The 26234-nt window shown below is 40.4% G+C and overlaps 1 protein-coding gene and 1 long non-coding RNA gene across 2 annotated transcripts; one reads left to right on the forward strand and one right to left on the reverse strand.

Moving 5' to 3' along the window:
• The first annotated feature begins 4373 nt into the window (after positions 1-4373).
• On the forward strand, positions 4374-6470 carry LOC117540247. The gene is made up of 3 exons (XR_004568133.1): positions 4374-4400; positions 5417-5505; positions 5923-6470. It is a non-coding gene; the product is annotated as an uncharacterized LOC117540247 (long non-coding RNA).
• Positions 6471-7659: 1189 nt separating this feature from the next.
• LOC117540095 lies at positions 7660-19498 on the reverse strand. The gene is made up of 9 exons (XM_034206588.1): positions 19251-19498; positions 18461-18676; positions 18153-18288; positions 17657-18048; positions 17139-17458; positions 16819-17001; positions 16461-16632; positions 15404-15618; positions 7660-7673 (listed from the first exon to the last, which is right to left on the reverse strand). The coding sequence occupies exons 1-9, from the start codon at positions 19496-19498 to the stop codon at positions 7660-7662; spliced, it is 1896 nt and encodes a 631-aa protein (XP_034062479.1).
• Between the last annotated feature and the right edge of the window lie 6736 nt (positions 19499-26234).

Raw genomic sequence — 26234 nt, forward strand, 5'->3', positions numbered from 1 at the left:
CCAAGCCTGCAGAGGAAACACTTTGTAATATAAAAAGCAGGTTTTGAGATGTTTTTTTATTATGTTAAAGAGGCCCTATTATTCTTTTTTGGGTTTTCCCTGTCCTGTAGTGTGCTATAGGTTTTTGTGCATGTAAATCTGCACAATGTCGGCTAAAATTGCAAAGTTCCCTCCAGAGCAAGTTTCTCCACCATTTGTGCAGATAGCATGAAGTAGAAAAGATCGCCGATGCTAATGTAGCATTAGCATTTATCTCCCGGGCTTAAATGGTGTATTATAGAATGATCACACCGGTCTGACAGTACTCTTCAAAGGGTTCACGAAATATGACTACTACTCTTACTGTTTAACATTTTGGGTTACTTGATGTTACTTCATGTTAAGGCTAATACAAATGACAAGGCTAAGACTGTAATGCTAACTAACGTGCTTGCTACTAGCTAGGTAGCTAACTTGATCCAGCCACTCCTGGTCCTTTCATCAGACGGGAAGCGAAAGAACGAGCAAGACCCATTGCTGGTATGATAACAACCTGGTACTAAGCACACAAGCATCTTGTTAAAGTTATCTTATCTTAGCTATCTCTTATTTGGTGGAGGAAAACAATTGTGACATCGCTTACGCGACTCTGGGATTTGTAGTCTTTCTAGTTGCGTATTTTTCATAGTCTTATATTTCAACAGTTTTACGACAAACTGTGACTTTTTTGACATGGAAATTATTTTTTAAGATTGGCAAACATCATATGTGTAAATCATGGCACAATTCAAATGGGATCGAAAGATACGTTTTCTCTCCATTGACTTCAATACATAATTTTTCCGAAATAAGGTCCCATGGACCGGAAGTAGATGGGCGTGACTTCGCCACTCTATTTCACAAAACACCACAGCATTTCACAAAACGCTACAGCATTTTAGAAAACACCACAGCATTTCAGGAAATGCCACAGCATTTCACAAAACGCCACAGCATTTCCACTTTTACGGAAAGCGTATTCCTTTAGGGAGAAAACTTCTTTTGGACAGAGCCAGCCAGAGAAGCACTGCTGTGATTGGTTGTTTTTGCTGCCAGTCAAGAAATGACGCTTCGTGATTGGTCAGCACCCAACAGCGCAACATGTCCCGAAACATCATGCTGTTAGCTGTTAGCACACAGAGCTCACAGCTCCTCATATCTGTTAAGAAACTGGACAAAAGTTAAACATGAACAAACCACAGACTGTCTATGTCAGGCATGGGCAAACTAAGGCCCGCGGGCTATATACGGCCTGTTGGGCTTTTGAATCCGGCCCGCCGAATATTGGTACAAAATTGTCCAAATTATAGTAAAGACCGCATTCATTTAGCCTTTTTCCTGCAATACCCGGCATTTCAGTTGATCCCACTAGATGGCGCACTCTAGACACAATTTACCTTTGCTGGAGTCTGGTCTATTCTCTCAGCTGGCCCCACTCGGCAACCCGGCAAGATCCAAGAACCAAATATGTCACGCTTACATTGGAGGGGGTCGAGATTAACCTGAGCAATAACAGTTCATGGCGAGTACGGCGAATACAAGTTGTAACAAGCAGTAGCGCTGAGCAAAGTGACTAGAACGCGACCACACACTTATAAAAAACACTTATATAAAGTCAGGCAACACTAACCAGGCTTAGTGTGATTCTGTTTATTTTACCTTACTTTAATAACTGTTATTGACCATTGTGAAGAGGCAGACCTTTTCTTGTTGTTTTGTATTATTGCAGCTATCGGATGGAATCAATACATGGGCTACATGTGGCCATCACAAGTAAAATCCTAACGAAAACTACGCCGGTAAAACATGCGTGTAGAAAACGGCTTATGCCACGATATGATAGCAACAAGTAGTCAAGATAGTCTGATTAGCTAACATCACCTGTAGAATGGCAGAGAAACTTTCATAACAGCGTTGTGATGCCAAACAGCTTTCAGACTAAAACGCATTCACTTATGGGGATGGGGGATATTTATCAGCTGCTTGTGTGACAGTCAGACAATGAAAACTTTACAGCGGCCGCTGCCGCGAGTTAACGGGAGAATAAACTCCGGTAGACGAGCAGCACTGCAGCGGGCAGTAGCCAGGGGCGGACTGGGGGGAAAAAGTGGCCCGGGAATTAATTGACAGACAGGCCCACTTAATGCGCGGCATGTATCGGCCGGCCGGCAACGAAAGTATGTTACTTAACAAAAACCCTATGCATTTGATGTTATTTTGGACCATTATTCATATAGCAATCACATTACCTGAGCCCTTGTGTTGCCTAGAGCAAAATAGTTATGGCATATATTTAGTGATATTAATGTTAACAGATCATTGATGCAATAACATTTTGACCCAATTTGCCTGACTTGACACATAGAATAAAACATGGGCATAGGAAGCATCCTCAATGGGGATGAGACAATTTAACAGGGGGTGTGGGCAGGTGGTGGACCTCACCTCCTCTAGGGGGGTCCGGGGGCAAGCTCCCCCGGGAAGATTTTTTTTAAAATGTTGAAGTTAAATGCATCAATCTGGTCCATTTTGAGAGCAAAATTAGGGACTAAATCTATGGCAGTCAGTGGGGGCTTGGACTGTGAGCCGTAGGGTCGCCGGTTCAAGTCCCCGACCAGACCTATTTGGAGTGTGGACTTCTACTTGGAGAGGTCCCAGTTCACCTCCTGCCCTGCCGTGGTGCCCTTGAGCAAGGCACCGGACATCCCCCTTCCCCCCTCACTCCCATTGCTCCCCGGGCGCTGTGCAATAGCTGCCCACTGCTCCTAGTACTCCTGGTACTAGGATGGGTTAAAAGCAGAGAACACATGTCACTGTGTGTGCTGTGTGCTCTGCATGTGTGACCATTAAAGAGGGTTTCATCCTTCCCAATTATTCTTCTTCTTCAACACCCATATAAAATAGAACTGTAAACAGATTAACTTTTTCTTTCAACATTTATTTGAACAGCAAGTGGAGGCAAAAGTGACTGCACCCAAAACAATAAACCTGCTAGCTAACTAGCTTAAACTCAGTAACAGAATGTGGGCAACACGTTCTTCTCCACAGCCGCGCGACCTCTGAGTCAGACGTCACTTCCCCCTTTTCTATCCTACGGGTACAGCCGTACAGCCACTCCCCCTGAACCCTGTTGTAACAACATAATAAACGTTTTGGGGATGCAGCTTGGTATGTGAGGACATGGCTTAGAACGGGCGTGTCGCCTTCTGTCCTGCCAGTGTTGGCAGGACATGAATTAAAATGTCGAACTCGGACTTCATTTTAAGGACATTTCGGCCAGGGGTTTAGAGCTATATTTGTTTAAGCACCGGATTGGCAAAACAGGAGAGTGTGTGCACCAGTCTGCCTTGATCTATGTATTCATGTCCGTGACTCTCACAGTATCTGCTGCCCACAGCTGTTTTGTAGAAGGAACACCTCCTTCACTTCATGAAATCTCTGCAGCACCAGGAGGCAGCGGGAGGGTTAACTCAGCCTCTGAGAAGACGAGCGTGCAGTGCCTTTCACGCACCGCCTTCGCTGTGTTTACCTTCAGAATCATTAGAAAGGCTAAAGAGCGGTGTGGCTGATGTGTTTTATATGAAGGGCCGTGTAGGCCAAAATTCAAACTCACCTCGCACACACACTACTGAAAACATCTGGCCTTGCATACACACTACTGAAATCCTCTCACATTCACTACTGAACACCTCACACACACTACTGAAAACATCTGGCCTTGCACACACAATACTGAAATCCTCTCACATTCACTACTGAACACCTCACACACACACTACTGAAATCCTCTCACATTCACTACTGAACACCTCACACACACTACTGAAAACATCTGGCCTTGCACACACAATACTGAAATCCTCTCACATTCACTACTGAACACCTCACACACACACTACTGAAATCCTCTCACATTCACTACTAAACACCTCACACACACACTACTGAAATCCTCTCACATTCACTACTGAACACCTCACACACACACTACTGAAAATTAAGCCTCACACACACACTACTGAAATCCTCTCACATTCACAACTGAACACCTCACACACACACTACTGAAAATTAACCTCACACACACACTCCTGAAAAACATTTTACTGAAAGGTTCTCAGTAGGGAATGTGCATGTGTTTCACCTATGTGTGTGTGAGGGGATTCTTGCTGTAACGGAAGTCATTCTTGCTGTAACGGAAGTCATTCTAATGTAACGGAAGTCATCTGCTAGTGGTCTCTTTGCTATCCCCGTTAGCTTCATTAGCTCCAGGCTGCTACTCGGACGTGTTTGTTGTGTGGAGTATTCTTCTTCATTGAAATATCGCACTTATCTTATGGCTCTGCAGTTCAAACAGACCGTCCATGAATGCAGTTTATTCGGTAAGTAAAATTCAAGCACTTTATTTCTTACTTGTCTTTTTATTCAGCTAACAAGCGATACGAAGCTATATCTGTGCTAAATATGCTATCCGTAGCATACAAGTTAAAACATAATAGAGAAGTGTAAAACATTAAGAATGATTATACTGTAAAACATAAGGCTTCTCGGTGAGGTTGGTAAAATAAGGTCATGCTTGTACATTAGTTAGTTTGCTAGTTAGGTAACTGTATGCATTGTTATTGTTAATTTAAAATAGCTATGCTCGACGATGCAGACAGCTAGCGTCACATTAGTGTTGAAGAGCAGAGTACTGTATGAGATTAACCCATAGATTAACCTCACTATAAGATCTGTGTATCTGAAAAATATGAATCTCACATTTCCAGTTGGTTCCAGAAATAACGTTGACGTAGATATTGCAATATGGTTTGTTGAGCTGGAGTTGATTGTTGAAGCTTACTGGTTAACGTTCATCATATTAAACGAACGAACCCAAACGTTGTAGTTTTTATTAATATTATTACCAATACTTACTTAGCATTTTATTATCATTACACTGGAGAAACCGACTTATTGTGGCAGCAGAACGTGAACATGTAACTTAATGTCTGCATTTGAGGACGAAAATAGCTCAGTCAATGCTTTAGGGACAAGGAAATGATTTGTTTAAATATTAGATATGACGTTATGTGTGCTTCTGTGACAATGAAGCTTATTCATTGCATTACATTTGTTGAAGATGTTTGTCTTTTACCCTTACGTGTGTGTTACAAATGAATGTGAATATGGTATAGGACAAATATTTAAATTGACTGTCTCATGAAAAACGATTCTAAAATAAAAAGGACCCCAACTATACAATAATACACAATCCAACTGATAAGATACAGTAAGGGCTTTGATATCCAGCACTTTTTTTAAGGATAACAAAAAGATTATCACATGACATTTGCATGTAAAAACAAGTCTGTGACCAACACATTGTTACTTTACATATATATCTGTTTGTTTAAAGTTTCCAGGTGATGCAGACAGACCAGAGGATGCTGACCACGAGAGACAGACCTATTCCTAACATCAGTGAACTTCAGCATGGACTCAAAGGTACAAAGACTCCTTTCATACTGTACAAAGAATCGAGAAACGTTCTGGTTTAAATAGATAAAGTAACAACTATAATCAGCTTTCACATTTCAATGTATTTAAGGCAATTATTATTTTACATTGTGAGAATTGCTACCATTTGTCTCTACATATTGTCTGTAAAAGACGTGGTAAAAGTGGTTCTTGCAGTGAGACAACCGAGCAGTTGAATATTATTTAATAAGATATTTTAATGTTGATTAACTGCAGACTGTTCATTCATAATCTGATTATCTTTGTAGTACAAAGTGATGAATTAAAAAAACACATTAAAATTAAAAAAATACATTATTTCTACAGCCGCTAAATAAACAAACCTTTCATAAATAACACACTTGCTCTGCAATAATGTCATATGTTTCTTGTCATTTCTGTTAGGAAAGGACATACCTGAAGGACACAACTGCCTCACCGTTTTCTCAGAGGGGCAAGAAGAAAATGAAAAGCTGATTTCAGATTAAAGACCAATACAGGACATTCACTAAGAAACTACACTTTTATTGTGAACACAAAGTCAAACAGGACCATCATTTGTTTGTCACAGCTGAGCCCAGTATGTGCTCACAGATGCAGTTAGGTGGTTTCTTCATCAAGCCTGGTCCTCCTCCATCAGGCCTGGTCCTCCTCCCAGAGAAAGACCTCTCCACCTCAGTCCTCTCCAGCCAAACCCACAGACAGGACATCCGTCATGCTGAGGTTTCTCCCAAAGTCTCTGCACGCTGTCTCAATTGATCCACACTGTGAATATGAGGGGGAAATGTGTGTCATAAATGCTTTAGACAATAAGAAATATGAAGTTAACTGTAAGGAATGGCTCATTATTTTGTAAATAGACAAAACTATTACTGTATTTCTATATCTCATGTCTGAAAGTTTAATTTAAAAGAAGAAGAGGCCCCAAAAATAAAGATTGGTATATCAATAAATGTAGTTGATTTTGTCTTTTTAATTGTTTAAAGTAGATAGAACTGGTACTTAAGAGTTTGAATACAGTCTGGTTGCGGAGGAGGCACACAGAGAGCATATAGCTACCATCACATGTAACTAAGCTTGACTTGAATTTATTAAAAGTATAATTAAGTAACAGCAACAAATCAATAACAAAAATCATGCAAAAATATGAATCTTTGCTGGGTCCACTGTTGAATTTACCACATATTGTATGTTTTAGAAACCTTAAGGCATTTATAGATTTGTATGCAAGTAATATCCCAAAACGCAATAAATACCTTAGATTATTATTGAAAGTTTTGCTGAATAGTTTCATGTTCACTTACCTTAAGCAACGTAAAACGTGCAGACCGGGAGCAACAGAAGTAGCCGGCTAGCTGGAGTACAGAGGTTAGTCTTATATTTACTTACTGTTAACGAACTAATGCTAACATAACTGTCGGCTAGAAGTACACAGCTTAATCAACCATATTTAACAGGCCATTATCCTCTCAGCCTGAAATATCAATCACTTCAATAAATGATCAAACAAAAAAGGAAAGGTTCTGGCTCAAATTGGGTGTAGTTAGCTTGTTAGCTTATTGCAGCTTAACAACACTGACCTTTACAACAGGAAGTACATCTGCCTCCCAGCGAAACCAGAAAGTAATTATCCAAAACAAGTGCTCATAATCTGACCGTTTGTGACCTCAACAAACATGCTTTTTAAAACTATTTTTCTCCTTTTTCATATTCAGAATTTTGTATGTATTGCAAAGTGTAATGAGGAAGATATTGTAAACGTTTTGAGAAGAACTCTACACTGTATTGATAGTATTAGAAGACAACGCGTGGGAGATGATTTTGAACAGGGGAGGCTTTATCGTGAGCTTGATCATCACACAAGGACATTATCAGAACTTCTCATGGAATCCCGAACTGGTAATGAGCCAATCCATGGACAATATTTTGTCATGATTGAGAGTTTATATGGATGTTTGCAATCTATTCTAACGGAATATGAAGCAACTCAGAGATACAGTGTTACAGCTAACAGTCGAATGATTCCACCTACTGTTAACACTAATTTGCCTGGTCGTCCAGCTTATAGCATTACAAATGCTCAAATTTCACATTGCTTGTCAATGGGAATGAATTGGAGAGCAATTGCTAATTGCTTTGGGATCAGCTGCCGCACCCTGTACAGACACAGGCAAAACCTTGAGATCCAGGGTTTACAATACAGTGTTTTGACAAATCAAGAGTTGAACCAGATAATTACTGATGTACTTCAGAGGACACCAAATGCTGGAGAGGCTTATATAACTGGAAGTCTCAGATCAAGGGGGTTAAGGATCCAAAGATGGCGTATAAGACAGAGTCTTCATGAAGTTGACCCTGTAGGAAGAGCAATTCGCAGGAGGCATGCTATCCGCCGACGCATTTATGATGTTCAGACGTCTAATGAACTGTGGTAAGAACATTACAACTTAATTTGATTAACTAATAGTATTTAAGAAATATTTACAGTATGTGTTAAGTGTTTTCTACCTCAATTATTTTATACTTTATACTTTAATATATTTATTAATGTGTGCATGAGTAATTATTAGTATACAATTAAACATGTGTAGGCTTAATCTCGTGCATATTCACACAAGCGTCTAATTTTGCTGTTCTATGTCAAAAACATTTCATTTGTTTTAATATCCTACTAAATGTTCTGCAATTATACTTGTGTTTTCCTTTTTATTCTATTTTACAGGCACTTTGACGGCAACCACAAGTTGGCACGATGGAGGATGGTTTTTCATGGCTGTGTCGATGGATTTAGTCGATCTATCATTTATCTTACCTGTCTGGATAATAACAGAGCATCGAGTGTATTGACATTGTTTGTGAGTGGAGTAGAGAATTTTGGATTACCATCTAGAGTAAGATGTGATCATGGCATGGAGAATATATTGGTTGCCCGTTATATGCTTGAAAGAAGGGGACTTAATAGACATAGTGTCATTGCAGGGTCCTCGGTTCACAATCAACGCATTGAAAGGTTATGGGCTGAAGTTAGAGTAGTAAGTAGACATTTTATCAGTCTTTTCAATTACATGGAGTCCATCTATATACTAGATTCTCTAGATGAGTATCATTTGTTTTGTCTACATTATATTTTTATGCCTAGAATTAGAACAGCAACAATAGAGTTCATCAATCAGTGGAACCACCATGGACTCTCCACACAGGGGGGTCGTACTCCACTACAGCTCTGGCATGCAGGTATAATTAACTATATGGGACAGGGAAATACAGCTGTGGATCACATTTTTGACAACAATGACTATTATGGGATAAATGAAGAAGGACCTTTACCTGAAATACAGACAAATAATAATGTTATAATCCCTGCTATAGCTACTGTTAATGACACAATAGCTCAAGCAATACAGCAACAGTTTGATCCACTACATGATGATGGAAACTTAGGCATCAATTTATTTTCTTCTCTTTTGCTTTTTGTCCAGCAACACAGTACATAAGAGCAATTTTACAGAAGTCTGAACAAACAAGTGTATCAGTAGGCAGGAACAGCAGAGACCTAAAAAATTGCACATGGACAGTGCAAAGTGTTTTTTGTAGTAGGGCCTATTAAGTTATCAACATGACTTATAAGGCTTGCTCTTGCCTCTGCTTACTTTTTATGCTGATTTTCCTATTCTTATTCTCTGAAAACTTCGAGCAGCGGCTCCTGGACATTAACTTATCACTGGGACAGTTCATCTTCGTAAATAGACGGAGGGTTTCAGCCATATTTCAACATTTTTACGACGACGTCAGTCTTACAATAGCGTGGCCTAGCAACAGCTAAAGCCTGGTAGGCTACTGCTATTTAGCTTAAGCTAGTTGGTAGAAAAATGCCTCCGTTCTCTATAGATGACTTCCAGAAACTTATACAGAAGATGGCTGTGTTGGAAATGAAAATGCAACGGTTGGAAGTTAACGTGGAAGTGAATGGACTATGTCGTGGGAATGACACAACTTTACCAGTGTTGCTAAGTAATGGAGAAGGGTATGCTAACTCACAGCTAGTTAGCAGCTACAAAGATTCCAAGGAACAGGAGGGCTGTGTACCGGGTAATAAATCTACAAGTGGTAGTCCTCCCTGGAACTCTCTGGGTGCAAAGCCTAAGAGTAAATCACTTCCATGGGATTTGGGAGGACGGATAACAGGCAGAGCCCAGAGCTCCGAAATCTGTGATGCGACCGGCTGGCCTGCATTGTTATCACCCAGGAAGAGCGCCTCTTCAACCCCTATTCATACTAGGAAACAGCCGTGGACAGCTGCTAAAGGGAGAATTACAAACAATCCTCCTAAACCACCAAGTGTGCCAATCCAGAACAGATACGCTCCGCTGACCGAGAACCGGAGATCTGATGACCTGGATAACCTGTCCTCTTCACGCAGCAGGGTAAGGACCAATAGCTACTCTAAAAGTAAAAGGCTAGAGGGAAAGCTAACGACTGGGCCTGAAACTCTGATTGTGGGTGACTCTGCTGTAAGAGATGTAAAAGGTCTGTGTAATAAGAACAACACCAAAGTACTCTGTTTTCCCAAGGATGTGGTCTCTGACTTGGCTGAGAAGATCCTGCATATTGGGGCTGAACATCCGACTGTGAAGAATGTGGTACTGCACATTGGAACAAATGATGTTGTGAAACAACAGTCAGAAGTGCTGAAAGAAGACTTTAAATGTTTGTTGGAAACTGCCAGCTCTCTAAATGCAGAGGTGTTCATCAGTGGCCCTCTACCGCCAGTCAGAAGAGGAGTGGAGAGATTCAGCAGATTGTTTGCACTGAACACGTGGCTTTCAACGGCCTGTACTGACCATTCTGTTCATTTTATTGACAATTTTAACTTTTTCTGGGATCGCAGACATCTTTTCAAGGCAAATGGAGTTTGCCTGAACAAGTCAGGAGTGAAATTGTTTATCTCTAACATATTCAACTGCCTGCGTCATCAATCTGTTCCCTCTGCCAAGGACAAGCGGCAGGAGGAATCAAAACACGAGAAAGACACAACACATCACGCAGAAACCCTGAAGAATTATCACTGCACCCGCCTGAGGAATGTTCTGATTATGGGAGACATATGAGACACATGGAGGAGTCTCCACTGCCCCCCCCCCCTGTCAACGCCTTTGAGGATACTCCGTTCACCCTTTCACCCTCGCCCACCCTCCTGGAGATCGATGAACACACAAAGGAGATACAGAGGGTTGGCACCGATTCCTTCCTGGAGTTCAAAGACCAAACGAAGGCGATACGCAGGGCTGGCACCATGTCCTTTACCCCCGCTCCTCAACGACGCCCACCAAAATCACCGCGGAGACGCGCACCATCTCCCCCGTCCTCATCACCGCGCCTACGTCAACCACCTCCCCCCCTGGCAGCATGTCCTCTACCCCCGCACCATCTAGCCCGTCTCCATCACCGTGCCTACGTCGACCACCTCCCCTCCCTTCGAGGGGGCTTCTGCAGTCTCCGAAGCCTGATAAGGATGTGTGTGTACAAAACACAACAAACTCTTACTGATATGTGATGGGTCCAGGCTCAAGGGCGTATGGCACTCTCAACTCTTTCAAGGACATGTCGGGGCCCTGCCTGCCAGTAGCTTTGCCGATATCTGTGTTGATAGGTAATAGATTAAGAGCGGTGAATCATAGAAACAGGAAGCGCTCAAACGTTTGTGTGAGTGTATCTAATTTAGCAGTGATTGCATGTCAGCCACAGCTTGTTACAAAAAAACATGACTGATAGTGTGTTTAACAAACTTAAACTAGCTTTATTAAATGTCAGGTCTTTAGCAGGAAAAACATTTTTAATCAATGATTTTATCACTGAGCACAATCTCGATTTTATGTTTTTAACAGAAACTTGGATTGAACAAAATAACAGTGCAGCTGTTCTTATCGAATCAACCCCTCCCAACTTCAGTTTTATGAGTCAGGAAAGAATGCATAAGAAAGGGGGTGGAGTTGCTATTCTGTTCAATGATGCCCTTCAATGCAGGAAGACATCTTATGGAAACTTTGATTCTTTTGAATATGTGGCCCTCCGGCTGAAATGCTCCTCTCGAGCTCTGTTCCTAAATATCTATAGACCACCCAAATACTGTGCAAGCTTTTTTGATGACTTTACTGAACTGCTGTCTATAGTGTGTATTGACTTTGACCGTCTAGTCATTGTTGGTGATTTTAACATCCATGTTGACAACCCCCAGGACAGAGGGGCTAAAGAACTGTTTTGTGTTCTTGATAGCTATGGACTGACTCAGCATGTGACGGAGCCCACGCACAATAAGGGGCACACTCTGGACTTAATTATCTCAAAGGGTCTGAATATCTCTAAGGTTGTGGTGACTGATGTTGCACTCTCTGACCATTCCTGTGTTTTCTTTGAGAGCTCTATTTCTGTTCACAAAAATGTTCAAAAGAGGTAACCACAAAGCGATATTTAACTGAAAACACTAGGGAAATGTTTACTCAGAATTTCTCTTCCACACTTGCCCCTGCCAACATCTCAGTAAATGAGCTAGTAGATCATTTTAATTCAAAAATTAAAAATGTTATAGATGCCATTGCTCCAACTAAGGTAAAGGAAGTGTCTGGCAAGAAAATATCTCCATGGAGAAAGGCCATGACCGTGAAAACAGAAAAAAGAGAATGTCGAAAAGCTGAACGCAGGTGGCGAAAAACAAATCTCCAGGTTCACTTTGAAATCTATAAAGAGAGACTTGGCCTCTATAATTTGGAATTGAAAAACGCACGACAATCGTTCTTCTCTGACATCATTACCAAAAACAAAAACAACGCACGTGCCTTGTTTGCTACCGTCGACAGACTAACTAACCCCCCAGTGTCAGTAGCCTCTGAATTTCTATCCACCAGGGCGTGCAATGATTTTGCCTCCTTTTTCACTGACAAAATTCAGAAAATCAGACAAGCAGTCAGTGCCTCTGCATCAGGAACAGTAAATGTGTTGTCCCTATCTCCACTTAACATCAATTCAGACATCATGACACAATTCCATCAGATTAATGATAAAAACCTAGAGGACATTATTCAACTTCTGAAATCCTCCTCCTGCTGCCTTGATATTATTCCAACAGGATTTTTCAAAGATGTTTTGCCTTGCATGGCCTCAGATCTACTTCATATAGTAAACAAATCTCTTCACTCAGGTATTTTTCCACAGGCCCTGAAAACTGCAGTCATTAAACCGCTCTTAAAAAAGAATAATCTAGATGCTTCAGTAATGAACAATTACAGGCCCATATCAAACCTCCCATTTCTAGGTAAAATCATTGAAAAAGTTGTTTTTCAACAGTTGAGTAATTTCTTGCATTTAAATGACTGTTTTGATGTGTTCCAGTCAGGCTTTCGTCCAAACCACAGCACTGAGACTGCTCTTGTAAAGGTCTTTAATGACATCCACTTAAACACAGACAGTGGCAGAACTTCAGTGTTAGTATTATTAGATCTCAGTGCTGCGTTTGACACTGTTGACCACAGCATATTACTAGACCGACTGGAGAACTGGGTGGGACTTTCGGAAACAGTTCTGAATTGGTTTGAATCCTACTTAAAGGACAGAAACAACTTTGTTTCTATAGGTAAATACACATCTGAGTTGACAAATATGACATGTGGGGTTCCTCAAGGCTCCATCTTGGGGCCTCTTCTCTTTAACATCTACATGCTACCACTGGCTCAGATAATGAAGAACAACAAAATAAGTTACCATAGCTATGCAGATGACACACAAATTTACGTAACAATTTCACCAGGAGACTATGCTCCAATTCAAACACTGAGTAAGTGCATTGAACAAATCAATGACTGGATGTGTCAGAACTTTCTCCAATTAAACAAAGATAAAACTGAGGTAATGGTTTTTGGAGCCAAGGCAGAACGTATAAAAGTTAGCGCTGAGCTTCAGTGTGCAATGTTCAAAACAACAGATAAAGCCAGAAATCTAGGTGTAGTCATGGACTCTGACCTGAGTTTCAACAGTCACATTAAAACTGTTACTAAATCAGCCTACTATCACCTAAAGAATATATCTAGGATTAAAAGACTAATGTCACAGCAGGATTTGGAAAAACTTGTCCATGCTTTTATCTTCAGTAGACTGGACTACTGCAATGGTGTCTTCACAGGTCTCACTAAAAAATCTATTAGGAAGCTGCAGCTAATTCAGAACGCTGCTGCTCGAGTCCTCACTAACACTAAGAAAGTGGATCACATCACTCCTGTTCTGAAGTCTTTACACTGGCTTCCTGTGTGTCACAGAATAGATTTCAAAATACTGCTGCTGGTTTATAAAGCACTGAATGGTTTAGGCCCAAAATACATTTCTGACCTCCTGCTAAATTATGAACCATCCAGATCTCTCAGGTCTTCAGGGACTGGTCAGCTTTCTGTCCCCAGAGTCAGAACTAAACATGGTAAAGCAGCGTTCAGTTATTATGCTCCAAATATCTGGAACAAACTCCCAGAAACCTGCAGGTCCGCTGCAACTCTGACTACTTTTAAATCCAGGCTGAAGACTTTTCTTTTTGTCGCTGCTTTTAATTGAACTATTCATATCTTAGACTGCACTGTAACTTTTATCCATGTACTTTTTTCTTTTAATGTTTAATTGACAGCACTGTAACTTTTATCCATGTATTTTTTCTTTTAATGTTTATTTTATTAGCTTTTCTTTTTAATGACTGATTTTAAATGCCATTTTCTTAATCTCTTTCATTTTTTGTAAAGCACTTTGAATTGCCTTGTGTTGAAAAGTGCTATATAAATAAACTTGCCTTGCCTTGCCTTGCCTTGCCTTGCCTTGCCTTGCCTTGAACAGTTCACACAGAAGATGTGGGACATATAACATTTCAAATAGATGTAATTAAAATGTGCTCTCTAAGAGGTTTAGGGCCAAATGGGAACTATTTTGATTTCTGACCAAAAGTGAGCATTTCAGAATTTTGAGTTTAAAGTCAGAATTCTAAGGCGTCTAGGGGGCGCTAGGTGGAACAGTTGATTTTTGACCCAACAGAGACCAACCATGAGGAAAATCCATGGGACAAAAGTGGACTAAAGAAACGATAAAGAAAGGGTTATTTTTGTTTTTACATTGGCGATTAGTATTTTACATTTAATTAAAAGTGTCTTAATAATAGTTCACTTTTCTCCTGTGGATTGTCCTCTTGTTTGATCTCTCTCCATCGGGTCGAAAATCAACTGTTCCACTTAGCGCCCCATAGAGGCTTGGAGTACTTCTGTTGTGGTTTTCTTTAGCATTTGTTTTCTGACATCTTATAACAAAAAAAACAAAAAATGACAACATTAAAATACAATGTTGGTTGTTTTCCAATGAGATTATGTCACATTAACAGTGATACAACAACTTCCTTGCTTAATAACAAAGACAATGAAAACACTGTATTTTTTGTGTAACAACAATATTTTGTCTTGGACAATTTAAGCTCTGCCAAAGCCATGTGTATTGGCAAAGGCAAAGTCCAGTTTTGCCTTGAACACAGAGTATGAGCTGTGCAACGGCAGCTTGAGACAGTTTATGCATGTATTTGCAAGAGGGAGGTTTGACACAGCAGAGTCTCCATACTCCTCCTCGTGCAGGAAATCAATAGATGGCATAGGTTGGAAGCCAATTGGTGGGATCACTGTCGCTCCCGTGGCAAAGGCAAGGATTTGCTCAAGTTTGGAAGGACCCCTCTTGATCTTAAAAAAATTAAAGCAAGATGTGTTTTTATGGCTGAAATGATTGTATTGAAAAGTACAAGTTCTAGAGGAGACAACATGGATCTATGTCAATAAACATTTCAACTTGTCATGTACTTTTTACAAACCAGAGCTCTTACCTTCCGCATCAATTAGGTAGTCTCTCCAGTAGGGAACCACCATCTCCTCTGCTCTCCTCTTGTTGCTGCCTTGCGCAGATAGATGGATGGGGAACAAATCCTCCATTATCTCAGCAGTCAGTGCAGATTGCTGATGGCAGAATAGAGGGCGGAAGCTGTCTGGGCTCTTCTGGAGCTTTCCCAAAATGCCAAGGATTTTAAGCCCCTCTTGGAACCTTTTTAATCGAAGAAAGACATATTTATTTCAGTGATGAGCACTCTCAATTCATAAAATGAAGGCTCTGACAGAAAACCAACATTCTGGGTACTCAGACATCAGAGGATTCTGCTAATTTAAAAAGTTTGACTGAATGTTTGCACGCTGCACTTTAGACCAGGCAAGCAAAAAAAAATACTAGGTAATTTCTAAATACTTTTTCCTTTTAACCTTTGTCAAATTATACCCCAGTATACGGTATTACAGCCGGGTAATATGTATTACTACGCTTATTTTTGCTAGCTCAACTTGTCGCTTGTTGTTTTAGTTTCACACTTAACACAACATTTTAGAAGATTACATTGAACCAGGAGTCGGCAACCTGCGGTTAGCGTTTAGTTATTACGCTCCACATAACTGGAACAAACTGCCAGAAAACTGCAGGTCCACTGCAACTCTCACTTCTTTTAAATCAAAGCTGAAGACTTTTCTATTTGCCACTGCCTTTTATTTAATCCAATGTTTTTATCTTACACTGCACTATAACTTTTATTCTTGTATTTTGAACAAAGTTAATTCCATTTAGGCTTGTTTTCTTTCAGGTTTTTATGACTGTTTTTAAAGGATTTCTTTAACGTAAATGTATGTTTTTCTGTTGCACTACATCTTGTAATGCTTTTAATTTGTTCTTTTGTAAAGCACTTTGAATTGCCTTGTGTTTAAATGTGCTATATAAATAAACTTGCCTTGCTAATATTTGTAATTGTTCTGATATAGACAATTACCGTATTAACCGCCCAACCCTAAGATAGACTTTCGTTTGAGAGAAAGCGAAAGAAAGAAAGAGAGAAACGGAAATACCTTTGGAATGGGGCTTCAACCCGGTGCACAACTTGAAACATGAGGATATCATGGACAAGCTGTTCCTTCTCCTGAACCCTTTTCAGCGGACGAAGACACCCTGCGTTGGCCAAATAATCCTGCATCTGTTGAGTTGCAGCAATGAGGTCCTCATATTTTGAACTCTCGGACACTTGAAATAAAATGGTAGTATTAAAAAGCTACTAAAAACAAATAAAACGTAATGGTTAATAAATGGTTCTAAATGGTACATCTTGAATTTGCTTTAGTTCAGCATACAGGAGCATAGTTTTACATTTCAAAGACTGAATTTGTTAATATGATAAGTTTTGAATAGCTGTGTTATGAGAAAAACCAACCCTTTTCACTTGATTGTAGATGTCTGTGTCTGCAATGTCCTTCAACACTGGCTTGGCTGTATGGCTGCCTGCAGCCAAGCAGTCAAATAGTGTTGTAGAGAGGAAACTAGGTGGTGGGCCTCCATGGACAAGACTGACAGCAATAGCTCTTCCAGCAAGGAAATAGCGGTCCTCTCTGTGTGCTGTAAAGGCAGTATGTGGTTGAAAAGATCTGAATAGCTCAGATAGCAACAATGACTTTTGTTATTGACCATAGTCAGTAGAATTTGAAATGTTATTTGAATTTACTGACTACACTTCTACAGTGGACAAACATTACCTGGAATATCAAGTGCCAGATTCTGACTATATTCTGACCCCTCAAACATGGAGCTCATCATCAGAGCTTCCATCAGAAGGCGTAGGAACTCCCTCCTTGGTCCTCCCAAATCCACTGCCTCCTCATTCCGTCCAAGATCATCGGAAAATTTGATGTTCATGGTGGCATTGGGGTCGTACGTGGCCCGATTGAAGCTCCGGAAGGCACCATCCAACACTGCCGAGCGGTTGATGTTGAATTTACAGCGACTATTTGCCGAGATTTTATCAGCCAACTCTGAGAGGATCTCCTGAACAGAGGCATGTTCAGTTGCCTGGGCTCTGAAAAAAACAGAACAATTACCAGAAATGGCACTTCATTATCTATTGTTTTACTGAAGGGACAATTTAACTTTTACATGTTTTGCATTACAATAAGATTCACTATATAAAATGTTTTAATGAACATGCAGTTGTATGTGTGTTATAGTATTTTTGATATTTTGGTTATGTCTATAACTATATGAAATGATAACTTACTGTTCAGTTTGAAGGCTAGCTTGTATTGCACGATTTAAATCCTCATCATCCGACGATAAATCAGAGACATCTCTCATTAAGGTCACATATGAAGAGTAGTCAGATGTGGGGGCAATGGTCGAGCTGGAAGCCGTGACAGAAGAGGTGACACTGGTAGTCACTGGAACGACAGAAGAGCTGAAGCTGGAGTTGGTGGTGTGAGGCAGAGAGCTTGTCGTGTGAAGATAGCTGTTGAGTGGCAGGCTGGAGGTAGCGGTTTCATCAAGAATTAAACCATCGCTGTGGCCCTCTTCGCTGCTATCTTCCCTGGGATGAGTTGCCCTTGACTTTGACCTTGTGCTGGGACCCTCCTGGATAGCACAGGACTGATCCTCAGTATCACTGTTGTAACCCTTATCAAGAGAAAAACAATTATATTTGGATTACAATGATATTAGGTCAATAAAAAAATTTAAACAAATGAGATCCAGGATCTAAAAAACAAGGGTAAACTTACAAGAATAGCAACTGATGGTTTTACATACAAGGCTTTTGACCTGAAGACCTTGTGAATCATGTGACCATCAAACTCTTGACCTTCTTTAAGTTTAGGTGTCACAAGTTTATTTCCACAAGCCATTAGAAACTGCAAGCTGAAGAGTTGACAGATAATAAGCATTACATGATTAATAAAACATTAACAGACACAGCATGCATGAATGATAGTTACAAAGAATGACTCATTACATAGCTGTTCCAAGACCAGAGTAACCACATCAAAAACGTCTTTACACATATATTTTATATTGGGCAAATTAAGCCTACCTCACTTCCTCAGGAATTCTGGGCTTGAACTCATCCCGGATCTGTCGGAATAGGGTCAACTGGTTCCATGATTTATGGAACTCAAAAGCACTGAGTATGTGACCATTTGCATGCAAGAACTGTTTGGACTTTTGCTTGCACACAAACTCCCATGTTGGGTCAGGGAGTATAATTACATCCTTGTTGAAATGGTCATGGTACTCCACAGAAGTGGGCCTGAAAAATAAGAGCCAACCAGTTAAACATTTAACACACTATGACACAATGCAATTTAATGACAATGTAATTTTTCCTTAATTCTCTCAAAACGTCAAGTAACAATAAGACCTTAACAACATGCTATAGCAACCTAATTTCATCTTCTTGTGGTAGGTTAGGACTATATAATAGTAAACTACAAACTGCACGAAGCTGGTTCAAACTATTGCAGTGACTGTTGGATGAACTAGTAAGGCTCTGAATCATTTGTGTGCTACGCGCAATCTCAGGCATGAATAATAGTTTGGGATGAAAAAGGTGAGAAGTAAAAACAGACACTAGATGGGTTCCAGGTGATTTTACTCTAGGGCTGGTGACAAGCTAACATAATTACAAGACTGTGCAAAATGCCCTGAAGTAACATCAGTCTCAGCCATTGCTTTTATTTGTATTTTGAAATAATTGAAGTCAATGGCGAGAGAAGGGTTAACTTTTAATGATTAAAATAATCACTGCTATTGGGCCCTAACATGTGTTTACTAACACCGGTTACTCCTATAAACAAATAAACACTTAACCATATACATCTTACCTCCTCCTCCTGCTTCCAGAGGCCCACGAGTTGACATTTTGCCTCACTCTTTGACGAGTTGATGGGGGCTGCTGTGGCCTTGAACTGCTCGGTTGTGTAGAGTTGGCCTGGCGAAAAAGAGTGGCGATCTCTCCATCTACCGAGGAGAGGTTACTCCTGGCGGGGGACGTAGTCTGCTGCGCAGATGTTAATATGCTCGTTATTAACGCTGCTGCCTGATTGAGACGATCCGTGTGGTTAGCTTCCATTTTTCCACCAGGCATCAACACAACAAACACGTCCGAGTAGCAGCCTGGAGCTAATGAAGCTAACGGGGCTAGCAAAGAGACCACTAGCAGGTGACTTCCGTTACATTAGAATGACTTCCGTTACAGCAAGAAAGACTTCCGTTACAGCAAGAATCCCCTCACACACACATAGGTGAAACACATGCACATTCCCTACTGAGAACCTTTCAGTAAAATGTTTTTCAGGAGTGTGTTTGTGAGGTTAATTTTCAGTAGTGTGTGTGTGAGGTGTTCAGTAGTGAATGTGAGAGGATTTCAGTAGTGTGTGTGCAAGGCCAGGTGTTTTCAGTAGTGTGTGTGTGAGGTGTGCAGTAGTGAATGTGAGAGGATTTCAGTAGTGTGTGTGCAAGGCCAGATGATTTCAGTAGTGTGTGTGTGAGGTGTTCAGTAGTGTGTGTGTGAGGCTTAATTTTCAGTAGTGTGTGTGCAAGGCCAGATGTTTTCAGTAGTGTGTGTGTGTGAGGTGTTCAGTAGTGTGTGTGTGAGGTGTTCAGTAGTGAATGTGAGAGGATTTCAGTAGTGTGTGTGCAAGGCCAGATGTTTTCAGTAGTGTGTGTGTGAGGCTTAATTTTCAGTAGTGTGTGTGAGGTGTTCAGTAGTGAATGTGAGAGGATTTCAATAGTGTGTGTGTGAGGCTTAATTTTCAGTAGTGTGTGTGTGAGGTGTTCAGTAGTGAATGTGAGAGTATTTCAGTAGTGTGTGTGCAAGGCCAGATGTGTTCAGTAGTGTGTGTGTGAGGTGTGCAGTAGTGAATGTGAGAGTATTTCAGTAGTGTGTGTGCAAGGCCAGATGTTTTCAGTAGTGTGTGTGTGAGGTGAGTTTGAATTTTGGCCTACACGGCCCCTCATAGTTTTAACCACACACACCTCTACACACACACACACACACACACACACACACACACACACGATTTAAACGTAGACTTTTGTTCCTCCATGTTACGTTGTTATTGTTTCACTGAGCGGACCCGCACATTTTTTTCAAACGCTCCCCTTTTTGGTCCATCTGCGCGGTTTTGTGCGCTGTGATGATTCGGCTGTACCTTTAGTAATGAATATTAAATGTTGTGAGGAAATCTTTCCATCAATAATTCCAATAAGTAATCCAAAATGTATTCACTTCAGGTTTACGAAAGTAACTGTAATCAGATTACTCGTTTTTCAAATGTAACGCGAGCTGAATACAGTTACTTGATTTTTGCATTCTGATTACGTAACACCGTTACATGTATTCCGTTACAACCCAACCCTGGCCACACCCCACTGGGCTGGGCTGGGCCGGAACACTTACAAATGTGGGCCGGTAGGATTTAGGCAAAAAAAAATTCTGCAGACATTTTTTTTTTTTTTTGGCCCTCCGGCCCACACACAGCACCGGCCCACCGGGGAAACTCCCGGTATTCCCAATGGCCAGTCCGCCCCTGGCAGTAGCTAATGCAGCTGAACCACATTAATAAACAATGCACCACGGCACTCTGGAGAAAGGTATAAGGTTGGAGAAGTAGTTCTTTAATTTAATCTTTAGGCTTCGTATAATAAAAAAATACCAGACGCAGTCCTCTATTGATGTTGTTGTGAGCGGTGTTGCGGAGAAAATCAGCGTAAAACGCTGTGTGGGTCATAAGAAGACACGTAAACGGTTACGTCATGACGCAATAATTCACCTTTGAACCTAATACACCTTTGAACCTGCATCTGTAACAATGAGTGGAACAAAGAAAAGAAAAGTCAACATTGAGTGCCGATTGTATAATGAGGAGTGGACAGCTAAATATGTTTTCACCGATCTGCTACTGGCCCGGCCCGTCTGTCAAATTGTAAAACTCATAGTGGCCCCTGAGCCAAAACGTTTGCCCACCCCTGGTCTATGTCATGGTGAATACAGTCGCTGTTTTATTTCTGTCTGTAGGCCATTGTTGTGAGTGTGGACGGAGCAGCTACAGGTTAGTTTATCCTGATCGATCCGATCTCCATTCAGAAAACACGCATTTTAAAAGGTTTTTCGCCTGCCGTCTTGTCTGCAGACTTGTCACAGCATTAATTCATGGTTTTTACTAACGGGTATCAGTATGTTGTTACTTCAGCATCATTTTGAAACGTGGATTATGTGCGAAAATTGAAGTAACTTGAAAGTTTGAAGTGAAAGTTTGATACAGCGTATTTTTGGTATATTCATCTTAATGTCCCCTGATATATAAGAAGTGTGTTTTTATATATTCATGTGTGTACTTAATTACTTTGTATTTAATAGTAGCAGTTTATATGAACAAAAAGCTGGAGATATGAGGAGTGAAACCATTGTATTTGGAGTAAGATGTGAGCAAGGGAATATTCTTTAGACACAACTCAAGTCTCTGGAATGTGCAAAAAGGGTGTGTGTGAAAGTCTATGCAAGAATGTGTGATAACGGACACCAGATGTGTTTTGCTACAAACTAAGAGACTCTTGTTTCCGGGTCCTCTGCTGGCTTGCGCTGATACGCTACGAACGCCCATCGTTGGTATATGGGCCAATAGATTACCTGTATGGGAGGACCATCCACACAGCTCCTCCCGTTGTTCTTACAATATCTCCTGTTGAGTCCTTGTGTCCGGTCTCTTTCCTCCTGCCATCAAGATGATGATGTTCTCCCGGCATTAGGACCAGGGCAGGGGTGGGCCTACCCCTTTGAGAAGTGTATTGTATTCTTACCTTTTATCATTAAAACAGATTATTGTTTAACCCCTATCCTGGTTGTTTTGAGTTTTCCTTCTTTTAAAACAAACTCATATAGGATCGGCGTGGAGCAGAGATATCTGCTCCAACAGAATGGTGACCCCGACGTGATGACGTGAGGACGTGCCGACGTGGTGACGTCATGAGTAGGGTTTTTTAGAGGAAACACTAGCAGCCAGCAGACGGAGGGAGATGCCTGGAATAATCTCTGACAACTAAAACCAGGATCCTACAACTGAAAGGTAAAACGGACGCCTGTTTCTATCGAAGATCTGTAATTGTCAAAGATATTTCCCAGTGTCATAGTCTTCACGCTAAGATAATGCAATACATATTTTAGTATAGGTATGAAAGTTATATAAATATAAAAGTGAAGCAGCGAACTATTTCAGCGTAGGGTATTGAGTCTCGGACGGCTGGAAGGGCACAACGTCCCTAGCTTAAGTGTAGGTATAGAGTCCACACAGTCCCACTCGCTGGTGGGAGTCAAGTGGTAGTATCGAGTCTCCATCCATGACAAATCTGAATAACAAATCCAAGGCTCATAGGAGCTGGAGGTGAGTTATATGTAAAAAAATCCAAGGGGAGATACGCAAATTTCAAAAAGCCATTTTGAAACGACCGGAATCACGTCATCTCTTGTTCTGTTGGGTTTAACTCCCATTCTGTTGAAAGAAATATCGCATCTTAAAAGCTGGACAGACAGCGAGGAGGATATATTTATGTGTATGTGAATAAATAGAATATATTATTGAACATAGAATAGCCTTAGTCAGATAAAGAAATACGAAGTCATAATGGAAGGATACCATAGTTTCAAGAAAGCCCCCCTTCTCCTGGAATGCCTGACAGCTCCAGCCGGGGTGTCTGTGAGAGTACCCCCCCCCTCTTTTTTTTTCTCTCTCCTGTTTGCTCTCTTCTTTAATGCCTGAAGAAAAATAAGTGGATTTAAAACAAGGAGTGAACGATCAACGAGTGATCTGAAATTGGAGGGAATAACATTGAAAATTAATAGATCAATGTGTGAGTTGGAGTGGTAGATATTGAAATAAATAAGAAACTATAATTTGTTGTTTTTAGCATAGTTTTTGAGGGATACAGTTACGTCACATTGTGGTTTTTATGAGAAGTTTGAGAACTGATTGTTACTATTGCATTGCATTGTGAATTTCGTGGTATTTGTCATTAACTGAGAATTGTACTTAATTATATTTCAGAGGAATTTAATTACATACAGTAACGTTGAGGGAAAGTAAAAAGAGGTTTACTGAGTATATTATGAAGTACATTGAGGTTAAGGTTCGATTCAAATTAAATATAATAGTGGATTATTCCACCTAGATTAGACATAGAAAGAGGAGAATTTGTTAAACATTAGATAACAAACTCACTGTAAGAAATATATATTGTAATGTTATTTAGGAGTTGTATTGATCATACAACAGTGAGATAGGAAACTGAAAACGCAAACAATTCACCACAATTAGATTTTGTAAGTTTGTCAGTCAGAGGGAAGCTGTTAATGGCTAAGCATGACAGAGGTGCTGCACGGGGTTTTGCTCCAGCCATCTCACACGGTTGGATAAAATGATAGGAGATGACACTCTGGGAAATTTAGGCTCAGCTCTACGTGTTATGAACTGGCCTTGTCTGGTTACATTTTTATTGAAGCCAGACTACAAGTCGTATGGTTTAATTTTTATTGAACTCAGTCTCCAAGCAGTGTGGTTTTTATCTGCAATTGTTTGAGTGTTCCCCTCCCCTTCCCCCAGTCACTTGAGGTTAATGCTATACTGCTAAGCTAGTTAGCCAGCCAGTTGGCATTACTAGATTGTGAAATAGTTGGAGTAAAAGATACAACCGATAACTACTGATTAAATACACAGTGATGGTGTACACGAACAATGAGAGTAGATTAAGTTGTTTTGTTTTTCATGCTTTTCACAAGCTCATTTGAATGGTTATTATTTTAATGTAGTGTTGTTTTGAGTTATATTTCTAAACTATAATGTACCCACACGCATGTGGTTTATTTGTCACAGTTCATTTTAAAGTCAGCCACCTCATGGCTAGATCTCATCTCTGAGAGTCCATTGTGTTAATGATTAAAAGGTCCTTTTGTTCTTCAGGCCACATGTTAAGGATGATCAGCATCCAATTTATTTTGACCCCATGAGGTCAAGAGTCATTCTGTTAGACCACAAGCTTGTGAAAGACAAATCATTGTTCTTTTGTCACATTTTGAATTACATAAGAGTTCATTTTGCTAAATCAATTTATCTATAAATGTTGTAGTTGGAGTTTGGTGTTTGCTAACATTGTTAAGAACGACAGCACCAGGAGATGAGTAAACTCAAGAATCTGTAGTGTAATTACATTGAGAGACACATTTTTACACTCCAACTGTTTGCATATCAGGAACAAGGAATTTAGATAATATAAATAAATGTTCACCAAAAGTAATAAGTATAATGGAAAATACACATAGGTCTACACTTGGGTCAAATTACATTACTGTGATCTGATTAGTGTGCTCTGCAGGTTTACTATTGTTCTAGATAGCAGTGGGATTTTAAATACAGAGATGTTCTTTCATAGTGTGTGAAATATGCGATGCTGGAAACATGTAGGTGTTCAAATTAGAGGAGAAAAGGGTTTCCTGAAAAACTTAGTTTGGGTAAATATGTCACAATGGATGAAACGAGTATTAGAGGGAGTTTTTGTAATAATATTGATACATTAATTGTGTTGTTTAGATGGCAGTTAACTACTAAGACAGATAGTATGATTAGAAAGAGACAGAGTGGAAAGGGTTGGATGTATTTAACCTCAGTGTACTAGACTTCTTATAGGTAATGCGTCCCGAGACCTGGACTCTCTCTCTCTGCATGTCAGACGGCTAAGACCCCGATCCGCCTGAGCAAACAAAGGCCTATCCCAACCAGGAGACTGCTCCTTCTCAATAGACCAGACAGAGAACCAGAGCTGAACCAACAACAACAATAAGAACTGCAGCCAGAACTATCTCCACCTGTGGCATCCAGAACCAAACAGCTTGCTGACAGGCAGAGATCTACTCTCATCAGTCCCTCAGGCAGGGCATGAAGTTCCAAGCTGAGCCACGAGATTTGGCACAAGAGCAAAGTGTGGGACATGAGAGCAGAATCCGCCCTCCATAAAGCCGCAGAGAGACTGTAAAGGAGGAGATTAAATGCAAAGCAGTACAAGAACAGTGGCATGATGGGGCTGCAGAGGAGACTGGGCCAAAGGCTGCCTCAAAGAGTTACAGCGAATGGATTCAACAACTGAGGGACAAAGGGGGAGGAGTCAGAATCAGAGGAGTTGGTCGGGCAGAATGTGAGGTGGCCGGGGTCACGGCTTGAGATAAACCAGAGGAGAGGGCAAGGGAATCAACGGGAATGAGTGAGTTTACACATAAACACACTTATTATAAGCGCACATTTAAAGAACTTGAATTGACTTGATAAATAAGTGGAGATAAAAAGATGTATTATCCATGAATTAATCAATTGGTAAATTAAAAATAGCAGTAAAAAGGAAACTTAAAGTGAAGTGAGAAAATCATCCTAAAACACACTGAGGGAAAAAGGGGGACAGAGTAGAACCATGTTCTTCAATCTTTTCATCATGTTAACAAATTACTATACGAGGACTTTTTAGGGGGAAGTAACTGTTGTTTGTAGTCCTGAATGTAGTGTTTGAAATAGAGTAAAAGTAGAAACAGCACATTTGATTTTGAAAAAGCCATATAATGTGGTTTTTAGGTCTTACTTGCAGCTTCACAGGCAGCGCAAGGCATCATTTTATGAGTTTTAAAGACATGCTTCTCCACCTTCAAATTAATTAGTGTTGACCTGATACTTAGAGATGTTGGAAGGTAAAGACGTGCCTACCAGCTACCATAGGTGACAATTCCTAAAAATTCAACTTCAAACCAGTGATGAAATTACTTCTGTTTTTGA

Source organism: Gymnodraco acuticeps, unplaced genomic scaffold, assembly GCF_902827175.1.
Source record: "Gymnodraco acuticeps unplaced genomic scaffold, fGymAcu1.1, whole genome shotgun sequence".
NCBI classification, from domain to species: domain Eukaryota; kingdom Metazoa; phylum Chordata; class Actinopteri; order Perciformes; family Bathydraconidae; genus Gymnodraco; species Gymnodraco acuticeps.

Coding starts and splice junctions, on each gene's coding strand:
- LOC117540095 (XM_034206588.1), bottom strand. CDS start 19,498: ATGGAAGCTAACCACACGGATCGTCTCAATCAGGCAGCAGCGTTAATA. Junction 18,677..19,250: donor TCTGGAAGCAGGAGGAGGAG/GTAAGATGTATA, acceptor CTTATTTTTCAG/GCCCACTTCTGTGGAGTACC. Junction 17,459..17,656: donor GCTAGCCTTCAAACTGAACA/GTAAGTTATCAT, acceptor TGTTTTTTTCAG/AGCCCAGGCAACTGAACATG.